At 39.1% G+C, this 12980-nt stretch overlaps 1 protein-coding gene across 1 annotated transcript in view; it reads left to right on the top strand.

The window, feature by feature from the left end:
* LOC117346163 (vomeronasal type-2 receptor 26-like) overlaps positions 1 to 12526 on the top strand; it is a 31640-nt gene extending 19114 nt beyond the window's left edge. The window contains exons 3-4 of the mRNA XM_033915567.1: positions 8216 to 8325; positions 11631 to 12526. Coding sequence (XP_033771458.1) covers positions 8216 to 8325; positions 11631 to 12526 — 1006 coding nt within the window. The remainder of the gene's footprint in view (positions 1 to 8215; positions 8326 to 11630) is intronic.
* Positions 12527 to 12980: the final 454 nt, after the last annotated feature.

Raw genomic sequence — 12980 nt, 5'->3', positions numbered from 1 at the left:
TCAACCAACCACAAATATTCAAAGCAATTTAAATGACCAGGAAAAGTTCATATTCATTTAAATTACTTGTGTGGTGCTATCAAAGGATATTCAGTGCTTAAATAAATTTAAACCCCACGTTGGGATGGGGACTTTATCTGGAATATACACAAGATAGCAACATGACCTGAGAGCCCCTGCACACCTGAGAAAATCATGGAATATATCCCCCTCAAGCAAGCAAATCTTGGTGATAATTTGCATTAATTTAGGAGTGGAATTTGTGCTTAAATTTTACATGAGTCCAAAAAGTAGGTATGGAAAGGGGAGATTTATGGGTAGGTCAGGGATGTGGCACGCTTTATTTAGATGGTATAAATGGCCACACCTAACGATAGCTGTGGCTCCCAATTCAATTAATAGAAAATGGAGTCTCAAAAGTATTCTGTCTCTATTTGTAGTTTCTGTAGAGATCTTTTTTCTAGCTTGAGTTCATCTTGACTCTAAGAACCATTTATAGAATAACTCTCAGCAATGATTTTTTAAGCGCCAGTTATTGAATCCTGTACTTTATGTGTAAAATAAACATCCTATCAAAAATAGCCCTCTAAGTCCAACTTTGGACTTTTCCTGTAAAACATCAAAAGTTGGAAACATAAGAACAGCCATTTTTGAAAGCTGGGCTGCTAGACATCCAATATTTTTTTTTAATTCATGTATTTGGACATCTAAGTCACCAGGATGACCAAATGGATGCTTTTGTGGTTAAAGAAATAAGGTATACAAGTTGGAAATTTCTAAATTTACTCTATTTGGACATGGGAGGGGCTACCATTATAATGGACTAGCCACACACACATTGCAACAGAGAAGTGAGGCTTCTTAGAAGGAACTACTGTGAACTTCACATAAAGAGTGTCACATATACATCTCACCGTAACCCCCTTGTAATTTATGATAGGCCCCCTAAACTCTCCTCAAATCAATTATACCCACCTGTCTATAAGACCTTTTTGCTGCAGGTGATACCTCTATGGCATTAGTATAGTAGGGTTTTGGTGGGTTTTTGTGGCCTCACAGTTTCCACCAAAAATTTACTGGTTAAAGTGATTTATGGTCCTGGCTCTTCCTCTCTATGGTTCACTAGCCCACCCACTTGTCTACTTAATACCTCTGTGTGATGATTTACTAGGCTTTACCATACTAGGTGTTGCTGTTCTAGACACAGATATGTACTAATTTATTTTCATGTTTGTGTGTTAGGAAGCATTTAGCAATCACTGGTGGAGTGTAGGGGACATTAATTAATCCCTCCAGTGTTCATCTGGTCAATTTGTATGTTTTTGGCACTTAGATGATTCTCAAATTGGTCTAGTTGAAAACATTTAATTACCATCTGGGCCACCCTGGAAAAGGTTTGATTATAGGTGCAGGATATTCAGGTCTAAGCCCACCTATATCCCACCCATTGCATGCTTCCCAACATGCCCATTTCTACTCTGAATACACAGTGACTAAACTAAACTAAATCTTAAGTTTATAAACCACATCCTTTCCATGGAAGTGGAGCTCGGCATGGTTTACAAGATCTTAAAATATAAGAAGAGAAAGGAAAAGGTTTACATGAGCTTATATATAGAATGGAAGAGTAAGGGGGAAAATAGAATTACATGTTAGAGAAGAGCCAAGTTTTCAGTTGCTTGCAGAATAGTTGGAGAGAGCCCAGGTTCCGCAACGGCATAGTAAGGTCATTCTAGAGACCTGTGATTTTGAAGAGAAGAGATTTTCCCAGTTTACCTGCATAGAGAATACCGCGTAGAGAGGGGAAGGATAGTTTAAATCTTTGGGCGGGTCTGGTGGAGTCAGGACTCGAGGAGTTAGTGGGATTAGGGGAGCAAGGATGCCGTGAATGATCTTAAAAGCCAGGCAGGAGCATTTGAAATGGATTCTGGAAATCACTGGGAGCCAGTGAAGATTGGACAGGAGTGGGGAGACATGGTCAGATTTGCGTTTTGCAATGATCAACTGCAGTATTTTGGATAAGCTAGAGTCTTTGAAGACTTTTTTTTTGTTAGGCATAAGTAAATGGCATTGCAGTAGTCAAGTTTGGAGAGAATGATGGATTGGACGAGGACAGCGAAATGTTTTTGGCAAAAGTAGGATCTTACTTTCCTCAGCATGTGGAGGCTGAAAAAGCATGATTTTGCCAAGGAGTTGAGGTGGTCATTGAGGGAGAGAGAAGAATCAATAGTAATGACAAGGACCTTGCTTGAGAACTCAAGGTGCAGAGCAGCGCCTGTGGATAGTGCAAAGATGGTGGGCAGGTGTTCTAGCTTTGGGCTGAGCCAGAGTAATTTTGTTTTTGATTCATTTAGTTTCATCTGTACCGAGAGGGACCAAGAGTGGAGCCTCATTATGCAAGAGGTTGGTGAGGTTCTGGTCTGTTTCAAGGAGGACAAGGATGTCATCAGTGTATGTGTAGATTGTTTCAAGGGGGAAAGTTGGAGGAGCTTCAGGAACACCGCAAGATGGTGTCCAAGGTACGGACATGGTGCCATTTGTGTTGACAGTGTAGGAACGAGAGTGAAGGAAGTTTGAGAACCACTTTAGGACGGTGGAGTCAATTCCTATCTCGGAAAGTTGATAAAGTAGTATGTCGTTGTGGACGACATCGAAAGCTGCAGAGAGATCGAATTATAAAAGAACAGCAAATTTGTTACGAGAATGTAGTTGTTGAACCTTTGAAATTAGGGAAACTAGGAAGGACTCAGTGCTGAAGCTGGGTCTGAAGGTAGGGGTGGAGAATGGAGAATCTTTCTAGGTAAGAAGAGAGCTGGGTAGCGACTATGGCCTCTAGCAGTTTAGTTAGAAGAGGGATATTTGCTATGGGGTGGTAGTTCGATGGTAAGGAAGGGTCTAGATCGGCTTTTTTCAGAAGAGGGGATAAGGCTATGTGTCCCATTTCTGTGGAGAACAGGCCCGATAGTAGAGCAGTATTTATAAGACTGGTAAGGGAGGAGATGGCCTGCGCAGGAATGTTTTCGTAAAGGTAGGATGGGAAAGGATCTAGGATGCATTTGCAGGATTTAAGTTTGAGACAGTTTAGAGATCTGGGGTTCGGATACGAGTTTGAAGGCAGTCCAGGATCTATCAGCAGGGGTAGGGTTGGAGTCATTGGGAGGGAGAGAATTGTAAAAGGCAGCTGGGGGAAAGAACTCCTTATGGTAGTAATCTTTTCATTGAAAAATTTGGCTAGGTCATTTGCGGATGGGGGGAAGGGGGAAAGGTGGAGTCGTTTTTTGAGGTTAGGTTGTGCCAGATGTTGAACAATGTACTATTTTTGTTTTTTGATCTGGTGATTTTATCTCCATAAAAATTCTTCCTTGCTTTTTTTAATACAGTGTTATAGAACTTGATATTGTCTCTCCAGGATTGTCTGTCAGAAGGGGATTTCGATTTTTCCATTTGTGCTCCAGGGCTCGACATTTCTGCTTCAATTCCCTGTGGTATGGAAGATACCAGGAAGCCTTGCGGGTGTGGGAGATAGGTTTAGTAGACAAAGGGGCAAGAGCACGGTAGGTAGTCCTGGAAAGGGTTACCCAGTTGTGCCAGTTGGAATCTGGGTCAGCATGTTTAGGAAAAGGGGGAAGTTGGTTGAGAAATTGGGACCAGAACAATTCACTCGTGATTTTTTTGCGGTAGGTAATAGAGTTAGTGGCTTGGGGTGGAGTGCCAAGGTGAGACATGTAAATGGGAAGGCAGATGGAGCCTAGAAGGTGATCAGACCAGGGGACATGTTCCCAACGGGCCTCTTCAGCAGAAGTTTTGTGTTTGGTCAGGTCGAGGAAGCTGATGATGTCTAGAGTATGCCCCTTATCGTGGGTAGGGATGGGCGAAGGAGCAGTGAAGCCTAGGGGGGTGAGGACGTCTTTGAAATTAGTTGCATCCTTGTTGGTGTTATCATCTAGGTGGAGGTTAATATTGCCAATGATCATTAGTCTCTGGAATTTTAGGAAGGCCCTTGTTATGGTCTCGAGAATGAGTTCGGAGGATTTGTTTCAGGGGATAGGTGGGCGGTAAAGTAACAGGATACCTAATGGATAGGGATGAAATTCATCGTTGACTGAAGCTAGCATGAATTCTAAAGAGGTATGGCTGCCCTTTTCAAGGAGCTAGACATCAAAGAATGATTTGTAAAGCAGAGCCAGGCCTCCTCCTTTCCGGTTGATTCTGGGAGAGAAGAGGCCATAGTAGCCAGGGGGCAAAGTTCATTTTGTGTGAAAAAATCATCTTTTTTGATCCATGATTCAGTGATGCACAAGAAACCCAGATCAAAGTCTCCGAGTAAATCTTTTAGTATTTGGGTCTTATTTCGGACAGATCTAGCGTTTCAGTAGTGTGTTGGGACTGGGGTGAGAGAGTCGGAGGTAAGATTGGGCAGGTTGGCTGGAGGAACAGGCTTTAGAGAGGTGTGGTTAACTCCTCGGTGTTTTTTGAAGGGTTCTGGTACGTACTAGTGCGGGGATTCTGAGGCCAGGGCAGGTGTTGTTGGAGTATGTGGAGTCGGGAAAGGTGGGGGGGGCAGAGGTTTTTGGCAGTGAGAAGTGTTGGTGAAAGAGCAGAGGAGGAGGAGGAGGAGCCAGAAAGGTGGCTTCATGGTGGGAATCAAGGAGAACCAATGAGAGGAGGTTGGATGTTTTGATTAGTAAGATGTCCAAGTGCCAATTTTTGTGAGTTTTTGGGTATCTAAAGTTCTTGATTATGTGCCTGATAGTACGAGTAGATGACTACAAAAAAGTCTATCCAGTCTGCTCAACAGTCAAATTCATATTAATTTACAATTAAACCAACAATGAATATGATATAAAATGCTTGATCCTCATCTTTCTTTGCTATTTCTGGGACAAATCCCACAGAAATCCATGAGACACTGGAGCTAAATCAAAGCCATCTTCAGGCCATTTATACAATCTGTATCATAAAACAACCCAGTTCTGAGGTTCAAAAATGAAGATTTTGATTATGCAAGAAAATATAATTGCCATTTGGGGCCACTTTCAAGTCATTTTTCTGTTTTAAAGATGAGTGCAATGGTGTGGTCTTTGGTCTTACAGTCCCGACTTCATATAAATCAAAAGGTAGAGGGGCATAATCAAAAAATATGTCTAAGTCCGTTTTGGGCCTAAGTCACCCAAGGTGGCAATGTCCAAAGTCCATTCTAGAAAAATGCATCCAAAATATTTTTATTTGAGAATCATCTACTTATACGTCCAGCCATTTTACCATCCATACTGCTAAGTCATCTATCTGTTTACCCCATTCTTGTCCAAAAATTTGTCTATGTCAAAAATGCCTAGTACAAGACCTTTTGGACATGGGCGGGGCCAACAAAGTGATGGACTGGCTACCCAGACATGGGAACCCAGTAGTGAGGCACCTTACAGGGCACTTCTGCAAACTTCACAAAAAGGGTACCACATAAACATCTCACCACAACTCTCTTATAGGTCATGGTGAACTCCCAAAACACCCCTAAAACCTACTATGCCCATCTGTCTACCACCTCAATAACCTTATTTAGTCCATCTAATCTAATCTTTAATTTATATACCGGGTCATCTCCCAATGGAGCTTGACTCAGTTCACATATAATTAAGACTAGAATACATAAGAAAGAGAGCATAAAAGAAAAAAAGCTGGATTATTGTCAGTTCTTTGATACTATAGTTAAGCCATTTAAGTTTTGTGTAAACAGCAGAGTTTTCAGGGCTTTACAAAATTGTTTTGCTGACCTATCAATCTAATAGAGTCAGGAAGTCCATTCCACATCTCTACCAGCTTGAAGGCAAAAGATTGACTAAGCTTTCCTATAGATTTAATACCCTTAAAAGAAGGGAACAATAGTTTATATCTGTGTATTCCTCAAACGGCAAGATCTGAAGGGGTTCCAATATAATGTTACTAAAGGATAAAATATTCCATAGAGTAACTTAAAGGTAATACATGCACATTTAAATTGAATCTTGAAGCAGACTGGAAGCCAGTGAAGCTTTCTCTAATCTAATCTAGTTTTCAATTTATATACCTTATGGCTGTAGGTGGCAACTATATGGCAGTACAATAGGGTTTGGGGTTTTTTTGGTGGATGCACATGTTTCACCATGAATGCAGTGGTTAGAGTAGCTTATGGGCCTGGGTCCTCCTTTCTATATTTCACAAGCCCACCCCCCAGACTACTTAAGCCACCTCTGTGCAGCTCTACTAGGCTTTCCTATGCCAGTTGCTGATGTTCTACAGGCAGGTATGTACGTTTTTGTTATGATTTTTATGACAGTGTGTGTGGGTTCACTGGTCACTGGGGGAGTATGTGGGGGGGTCTGTATTTTTGCCTGTAATGATTATCTGGTCACTTTAGATACCTTCCAGCCATTTAGATCTGTTTTTAGATCACCTAAGTCACTACGTATAAGTTATGTCTATGCAGTCTCGTTAAACTTTCAGTTATACTTGTAGTACAACTAAGTCTAAGTCGGCCCACATCCCACCAACATCCCACCCTAACCACTGCTTCAAAAATGCCTCTTTTCACTCTGTACATAGAGCAGCACTAAAAAGGCCTAAGCTGTTTTTAGATATGTCTAAAACCCATTTTGATTATCGGCACTTGTATGACCTTACTTTTTGATCATCTAAGTACTGATTTAGGCAGGTTTTTAGATGTTTTTATTTTTGATTATGAGTTCCATAATGTATATTTCTTTTCTTTGTGCCTTCCTTCTCCCCGTTCACTGGTTAGTTACATTATTTACTGGACTTTTATACTGTACTCAACTGTATAGTATACTGCACTTCTAGAATGGAATCAGATAAGTTTATATGGCTGTTATAAAATAATTTTCCTAAGCTTCTTCAGAGAGTTGGTCTGTACTTTAAGACTGTGTCCATTTGTCAGTGGGAGGAGATAGAGAGTGCTTTATCTCAAGAAATGGCTTTAAAATTAGTTCTCCTTATAGTTATAAACAAATGTTTATGTATGCTTGAAAATACCTGTTTAATCTGGCACTACTTAAAATGCACCCCTCACTTCTTAGCTCCATCATTATCTGAGGAACCTCCACTTTAAGAATGGTCTAGGGGAAGAGATGTACATGGATGAAAATGGAGACCTCGCCACTGGATACAATATTTTGAATTTGATCTATCTACCTAATATGACATTGAAATATGAAGTTGTTGGGAATTATAACCCCCACGCTCCCCCTGGGCAGGATTTCACCATTAATGAGAAAGCAATAATCTGGGAGAGTTCTTTCACCCAGGTGAGATTTAAATGATCAGAGGTGTTGATCCAAACTGGAATCATGAAACTTTCCATAAAATGGTCAAAAGAATGGTGTATTTTGGCCTTATGGGCAAATATTTATCTCCAGATTCTGTATAGGCCACATAAATTAAGGTGCTGATCACAGATGTGTACTTTGCATATATTTTAATTAGGTACTATCAGTTATTGGGGTTAATTGACACTAATTAGGTGTTACAGGCATATCTGTCTACTTGGAACAAACTCCAGGCTCATTTGAAATAGAAAGGAGATGGGCCTTGATATGCTGCATTTTCTCAGTGATTAGAACGTGTTTTACATGTTTTAGACAGGTACCTAATTCGTACATGATGCAATGAAGTATTGAACAACTTTTCCCAGAGTCATAAGGAGCTGCTGTTGGAATTGAACTCACAACCATAGGGTGCTACGGCAGCTGCTTGAACCACTTGGCCACTGCTCCACTCAGAAAGGAGAAGTTGTTTTTTTAAGGGAGCAAGTGGGATGTGAGAGGAGCATTATGCTTTGTAGTTTTTTTTTCTATTTTGAAATCAGTTGGTTGTTCTGTCTTTTTTAATAGATTGCTTTCTTGCACAGGTTTTGTTTTTAATATAATATATTACAAATGTTCAATTATTGATTACTATTACCAGTCCTTAGATTATCAAGCTCTAAATATTATTATATAACTCAATTACTCTCTATAAATTTATCTCCATGAAAGTTATCACATCTGATCTGAGGCTTTTGGAGTATTTTTACAAGAGCCTTCCTAAGCATGAAATATGCTGTTACACATGATGACAATTTAGAAATAAATAAAAGAAGCATTCCATTTCAGAAACAACTGTCCAGTATCAAATGAAGTTATATAATATGTCTTCTTAATCCTCAGACTCCTCCACAGTTCAGATGCAGTCCAAGTTGCCATCCTGGTTACAGGAAATTAACCAGGGAAGGAAAGTCCATCTGCTGCTATGACTGTATTCCATGTGCAGAGGGAGAGATCTCCAACCAAACTGGTGGGTGATATGGAAAACATGGGATACAAATAAATATAGGGTATTTATGTTCACTCAGGATCAAAATATAGGATGGCAACAAGGTTCCCAAAGTCATTAACATCAATACAAAAATCCAGTGTAGATGTTTTGACTTGGCTCATATCATTGCCTCCTTTATCAAATGCAGCTTAATTATTTACTTCTGTGTCATTTCTTCAGAAATAAAAACTAATAGACAGTGTCTCCAGCATAAAAACTAATGCAGTGTCTCTAGCATTAAAAATGATAAGTAAAAAAGAAACTATGCTGTCTATTAGTTTTTATTTCCAAAGCAATAACATAGAAGTAAATAATTAAGCTGCATTTGGTAAAGGAGGCAATGATATGAGCCAAGTCAAAACATCTACACTGGATTTTTGCATTGATGTTAACAACTTTGGGAACCTTGTTGCCATCCTATATTTTGATCTTGTGAGTGAGGATTGCTGTGTTGTGGTTGTTTCCATTATAGCCTCACTTTTTCATCTTCCATACCTTTTTAGTATCTATTATGTTCCCTGTTCTTGAAATTAGGGAGGGATGTAGGTCTCCAAAAAGTGTAATTCAGTTTCAAGTTTATGTAAAATTTTATATATCAGTTATCAAATATCTAACCTATACACAAAATAAAAATTTAAATAAATATGGGGTGTAAAGTATAAACTCACAAAGACATTTAATTTCATGCAGGAAATGCAATTATTGATAGGACAGAGATACAAAAGGAGAACACAGGCTGGGTGGGACTATTTTTTTATTCAGAATAGGAAAAATACTTGATAAGATTTCTCTACTCCTACCAGCTGGCCAAGCAGTCATGGTGATAATTCAGGAACTGCCCTTTGCCTCTTTAAAAACAAAACACCTTAGGGTAGGATATCAGATGAAGGGAGCATAGGATGAAGCTAAGTGTTGACAGTCTAGGAGTAATTTAAGAAAATGCTTCTTTATAGAAAAAGTGGTAGATAAGTAAAATGGCCTCACAGTGGAAGTGGTGGAAATGAAGAATGTATCAGAATTCAAGATAGCATGGAACAATCATGTGGATCTCTTATGGAAAAGAAAAGATAATGGATGGTAGAGAAGAGCAGACTGGATGGGCCATTAAGCCTTTAACTGCTGTCATGTTTCTATCTTTGCATGAAAACTAAGGCTGTCAGCTTATTCTAAGCACAGATATAGGCTGAAGGAAAAAAATGCATCAATTGTGATTTATAAATATTATTTAGAGCCACACCATCACCAAAATGTTCAAAAAATTCTATAGTAGAATTTTTAAGATTATGCGTTAAACACTGTAGCTGAAGGAGGACTTACATTCAGATTTTGTAGACATTGTAGGTACTGTATATCTATTTGGAATAGAGTTGTTTATACATTTTTAATTAAATGGAAAAAAAAAAAAAGAAAAGAAACTTGCCCTATCCTAAGAGGGCTTATAATTTAAAGATTTTCTCCGATTGCTGTAAAACTGATGGGGACCTGTTTACAAAAGTGAGGTAAGTTAGGTTCAAAAATTAACATGATATAGATCTATGCTTATGTACAAGTTCTCACATATATGTCATTCAGTATCCAAAACAAAATCTTAAACTCCTTTGTTCATTTTTTTCATTTTTTCAAGGGCTTCAAATATGCCAATGGTTAGCCAAATGTTTTCTATGGCTACCAATATACTTTTGGCCATGGCTTCCTCACTAGCCCCATTGTTTTGATTCAAAAAAACATTATACAGATCGGGATGGTGCATAGAACATACAAAAGGGGGACTTTTCTTGAAGCAGCCTACGGGTGAAACGTCAAAATGACAGGTCCCTTCCTGATGTGAACAAGAGAGCAATACTTAGAAAAAAAGATAAGTTTTAAAGTTTATTAACTTTTATAAGAGATAAGCTATTGATGCAGCACTAAGCACTTTAAAGGTTTAAAGAAAATTAAGAAAAAATATAAGAAAGCAAAACAATGGGGCTAGTGAGGAAGCCATGGCCACAAGTATATTGGTAGCCATAGAAAACATTTGGCCAACCATTGGCATATCTGAAGCCCTTGAAAAAAATGAACAAAGGAGTTTAAGATTATGTTTTGGATACTGAATGGCATATATGTGTAATCATCTAACAGTATCTTACCACTGACTGCGGGATATACTGTTTATGTACAAGGTCTGTCATTTTGATCTTTCTACCAATTTGCCTGGCACCAACATCAGAAAAATCTGTGTACAATTTTTCAGATCACCTCTGGAACCCTTTTAAAAAAATTGGTGTCCAGTTGGTTAGTCTTCTAGTACAATGCTGAATTTTAAAAACAAATTACTAACAATAGCTCTGCATCTTAATTTTTCTATTCTATGAACACTATGGGATTTATACTATCTGGTCCAGGTGATTTGCTACTGTTCAGTTTGACAAACTTACCCATTATATCTTCCAGTGTTTCAGAGATCTGTTTCAGTTTCTCTGGTTAATCAGAATTGACTAACATTTGTATGAAGAGTGTAATATGTTGTTGTTTTGAATTCAAACCCCTGACAGGATTCTAGATTTCCATACCACTCTCCTACCCACCATTCTCACCATCCCAAAGAGGTTTGGGCCTTTTGTCTCTCTTAATATCTCTCACCCATAACTCCCTGATGAAGGGCCAGAGACTCCGGCCCTAAATCACACCCCTAGCAGTTATTGTGGATATCTTTCATGCATTACAAGTGGGGTAATAATGATCCCCATTTGCTCATGTTGCTTTATCATCCTTTCAGAACTATCTCTAGGGGTCAAATTATCAAATAAAGTAGTACCATCCTTATTTGGTAGACTGTGGTACGATGGATCAGAGCCACTGTTTTCAATTTGAGCTTGAAAAAGAACAAAAATGATTGAGATTTGCTCATGCCCTCTGCCTAAGCCTACAGAGAAACCACCATTAAAGGCTGGATGGTCAGTATGAGCGAGAGAAGGGTTAGGTTTTCACCAGTGGAATAGGAGGTGTTCAGGATTCAGATTGAGGGGAATGGTTGCATTTTTTGTGCAATGGTCTGTGGCATCTCCTTGTGGCAGCATGAAAACATATACTACCTGCTCTTATAAGCAGCCATGTTATTTGCAGGCATTAGAGGTAAGCTACCAGGTGCTAACTCAATATGCAGTCCACAGTCCTTCATACAGTTAGCATGAATTAGACTGCTCTGTCTTGGCTGAGTTGTGAAGATTATAGGGGTCATGATATTTAAGTAAATAGACCTCATGATGTATGTGAGATAATGAGATGAAAATCTTCTTTCTCAGATATGGACACCTGTACAATATGCCCGGATGATCAATGGTCAAATCAGAAAAGAGATGCCTGCATCCCAAAAGTGATAACTTTCCTATCTTTTGAAGAGCCTCTAGGGATTGCTTTAACTTCCATCAGCATGTTCTTCTTTCTCATCACTGCTATCATCTTAAGAATCTTTATTTATTACAGAGACACTCCCATAGTAAGAGCCAACAACCAACACATCAGCTATATGCTCCTCATTTCCCTCATACTCTGCTTCCTCTGCTCATTGTTATTCATTGGGCATCCTGAGGATGTCACCTGCATTCTCAGACAGACTACATTTGGGATCACTTTCTCTATCGCGCTCTCCTCTATACTGGCAAAAACCATTACTGTGGTCACAGCCTTCCAAGCTACCAAACCAGGAAGCAAACTCCATAAATGGATGGGTTCCAAGGTCTCTAACTCTATAGTCATTTCCTGTTCTCTTATTCAAACCATTCTGTGTCTTGCCTGGTTGTTCACTGCTCCCCCTTTCCCATATCTCAATATGAGATCAGAAATTGGAACAATACTAATTGAATGTAATGAAGGGTCAGTGATTGCATTTTACTGTGTTTTGGGCTACCTGGGATTTCTGGCTGGTATCAGCTTCATCATAGCTTTCCTAGCAAGAAATCTACCTGATAGATTCAATGAGGCAAAGTACATCACCTTCAGCATGCTGGTATTCTGCAGTGTCTGGATTTCCTTCATCCCGACATATCTGAGCACCAAGGGCAAGTATACAGTGGCAGTAGAGATATTTGCTATTCTGGCCTCTAGCATTGGACTGTTGGGTAGTATCTTTATCCCTAAATGCTATATTATTCTGCTGAGGCCTGAAAAGAACAACAGGAAGGACCTACGAAAAATATAAGTAGCCTTTTACTAAACTTCATTAAATGCTATCACACACTTAATATGGGGAAAATGATTAATCAGAAAGTACATTAAATCTTTTTGCTGTAATATACCTGTCAACGTGTACCAATCAAAGATGGTGTGTCATGGGAATGGAACAGACATTCTGAGTTTCAGAGGTATTCCTGAGATGTTGTCCTGCTAGCACATTAAGATGATCAAATGCAAACTAGATAATGTAGACATAAACAGAGAAATCTAGGGGCCATTATTCAACATTGCCTTGTTCAAGCCAGGGCAACCATAGAGTAACAAAGAGTTATACGATAATGAACCATATTCAGGGCTAGTTACTAAGTGACTAGATTGGACCACACAAATGTAAGTCCTATCTTTGGTTGCTTATCTATGTATGTACTTCCACTGGACCCATAAATCTTCCAGAATGATTCAAAAGACTTATATGTTCC

The sequence above is a fragment of the Geotrypetes seraphini genome, chromosome 12, assembly GCF_902459505.1.
Source record: "Geotrypetes seraphini chromosome 12, aGeoSer1.1, whole genome shotgun sequence".
In the NCBI taxonomy this organism is placed as follows: domain Eukaryota; kingdom Metazoa; phylum Chordata; class Amphibia; order Gymnophiona; family Dermophiidae; genus Geotrypetes; species Geotrypetes seraphini.
Note: the sequence above shows the minus strand (reverse complement) of the source record. Positions and strands in the feature narration are given on the sequence as shown.